Here is a 2,661-nt window from a genome sequence, read left to right on the forward strand (position 1 = left end):
AAAATTGACAAGCTGATTCTAAAATTCATATGGAAATCTAAGAGAACTAGAGTAACCAATGTGAAAAAGATCAGATTAACCAAGTTGGAGGATTTATCCTAACTTACTATAAAGCTAAAATAACCAAAACAGTGTAGTAGTGGAATAATGAGACCTAGTCAATAGGCCCAAATAAAGAGAGTCCAGAAATATAACCAAACATATGGAAAGCTGATTTTCAACAAAGGTGCAAAGACAATTCAGTGGCAAAAAAAAAAAAAAAATCTTTTCAATAAGTGATGCTGGAATAATTGGATATTTATATTCAGCAAAACAAACCAAGTAATGTAGATCCTGCTATCACATCTTATATAAAACTTAATTCAAATGGATCACACATAAATGTAAACCCTAAAACTATAAAACCTCTAGAAGAAATCTGGAGAAAATTGTTTAACCTGGGTTAGGAAAAGAATTTTTGGAGATGACCCCAAAATCACAATCCATAAAAGAAAAAAAAAGTTAAGTTGGACTTCATTAAAATGAAGAACTTTTGCTCTTCAAAAGTCATGGTTAAAAGAAAGAAAAGACAAGCCACAGACTGGGAGTAAATATTTGAAAATCACATCTCTGAGAGAGAAGTTGAATCCAGTGTATATAAAGGATCTGAAAATTCAATAATTAAAAAAAAATTAAAAATGAACAAGTGACTTGGACGAAAGATATGTGAATGGCAAATAAGTATATTAAAAGATGCTCAGGTCGTCCATTTCTCCATCCTGAAGGACGTTGGTGTTGAGGAGAATACAACCGCCATGTCTTCCAGTGCTTTGGCAAAACCTCAGATGCGAGGCCTTCTGGCCAAGCGTCTGCGAGTTCATATTGTTGGAGCCGTCCTTGTGTCCCTGGGGGTTGCAACTGCCTATAAGTTTGGTGTGGCTGACAGAAGAAAGAAGGCATATGCAGATTTCTACAGAAATTATGATTCCAGGAAGGATTTTGAGGAGATGAGGAAGGCTGGTATCTTTCAGAGTGCAAAGTGATCTTGGAATGTAAAGAATTTCTTTGGGTTGAATTTCATGGAAGTTTGTCACTGACCTGTGTTCCTGAACTATGAAACATGAATGTTTGAGCCAAGGAATAGTTTCTCTTGATAAATAAACAATTAAGAAATACTGTGAAAAAAAAAATAAATAAAAGATGCTCAGGATAGAACCAATAAATCAATAATCAGATTGGACTTCAGCCAAGATGGAGACCTAGACAGACGCGCTGCATCTCCCTCCACAACTAAGAAAGAATACAGCTACCTCAAAACTAGAGACAACCAGAAGTTCCAGAAAATCAAGCTGCATGGAAGTCCAACAAACAAAGATATAAAGAAGAAATACTCATGCAGACAGGTAGGAGGGGCGGAGCTGGGGTGGAAAGGACACAGTGCAGTGTCCACAGCAGCAGCGGCGGCAGGCCAGTAGAAAGCGCAGTCACACATTTTAAAAAGTCAGGAGGGACACCTGGGGAGTGCTCCTAGCACCACACCAGACCACACAGGTCATGGTCCCACTGCCGGGGAAAATAGAGCCTCATTGCTTTTGACTGCAAACCAGTGGGGGTTGGGGCGGAGGAAGAAACTGCCAGTCTCTCAGCAGAGACTTGTTTAAAGGGCCCCCACAGTCCTAGAAAGTCCGCAAACGCACCCACTTCGGGAACAATGGCCAGGGCAACAGCTAGAGAGGCGCCAGTTCCATACTCCTAGAAAAGGGGCGAGTGCTGAACAAGTGGCATTGTTCCCTCTCAGACCCCTCCCCCACAAACAGCGCCACAATGTGGTGAAACTGGTCGTCCTGTACTGATGAACACCTAAGGCTCTGCCCCTTACTACGTAACAGGAGCAACAACTCTACCTAAGACACAGAGGCAAACAAACACAGGAGCCTGTCAAGATGAGGAGACAGAGAAGTGTGGCTCAAAAGAGGGAACAGATCAAGGTTCCAGTGGGAGAACTAAGCGATGAAGAGATAGCCAACCTAACAGACGCAGAGTTTAAAACACTGGTGATAAAGATGCTCACAGGCTTGACAGATATGCTTAAGTACGGCAAATGCATAAGGGAAGAAGTGAAGGCTATGCTAAATGAAACAAAGGAAAATCCACACAAAACCAATGGTGAAGGGAAGGAAACCGGGGTTCAAATCAATGATGTGGAACATAAGGAAGAAAAAACAGTCAACCAGTACAGAATGAGGAAACAAGAATTGAAAGAAATGAGGAGAGGCTTAGGAACCTCTGGGACAACTTTAAATGTGCCAACATCCAAACCATAGGGGTGCCAGAAGGAAAAGAGGAAGAGCAAGAAAATGAAAACTTATGTGAGAAAATAATGAAGGAAAACTCTCCAAATTTGGCAAAGGAAGTAGACATACAAGTTCAGGAAGCACAGAGAGTTCCAAACAAGCTGTACCCAAAAAGGGCCACACCAAGACACACCATAATTAAAATGCCAAAGGTTCAAGATAAAGAGAGAACCTTAAAAGCAGCAAGAAAAAAGCAGAGAGTTTCCTACAAAGGGGTGGCTATAAGACTATCAGCTAATTTCTCAAAAGAAATTTTGCAGGCAAGAGGGGACTGGCAAACAGTATTCAAGGTGATGAAAAGCAAGGAAAAGCAAAGATTTACAACCAA

The 2,661-nt window shown here is 40.8% G+C and overlaps 1 protein-coding gene across 1 annotated transcript; it reads left to right on the top strand.

Moving 5' to 3' along the window:
- The first annotated feature begins 745 nt into the window (after positions 1 to 745).
- LOC150004817 (cytochrome c oxidase subunit 6C-like) lies at positions 746 to 1,154 on the top strand. The gene has a single exon (XM_090282947.1). The coding sequence runs from the start codon at positions 795 to 797 to the stop codon at positions 1,020 to 1,022; it is 228 nt and encodes a 75-aa protein (XP_090139073.1). The 5' UTR covers positions 746 to 794; the 3' UTR covers positions 1,023 to 1,154.
- Positions 1,155 to 2,661: the final 1,507 nt, after the last annotated feature.

Source organism: Furipterus horrens, unplaced genomic scaffold (genome assembly GCF_987537825.1).
Source record: "Furipterus horrens unplaced genomic scaffold, mFurHor1.1.pri manual_scaffold_7, whole genome shotgun sequence".
NCBI lineage: Eukaryota > Metazoa > Chordata > Mammalia > Chiroptera > Furipteridae > Furipterus > Furipterus horrens.

Excerpts from the sequence above, each read along its gene's own strand:
- LOC150004817 (XM_090282947.1), top strand. The coding sequence starts at position 795 with ATGTCTTCCAGTGCTTTGGCAAAACCTCAGATGCGAGGCCTTCTGGCC.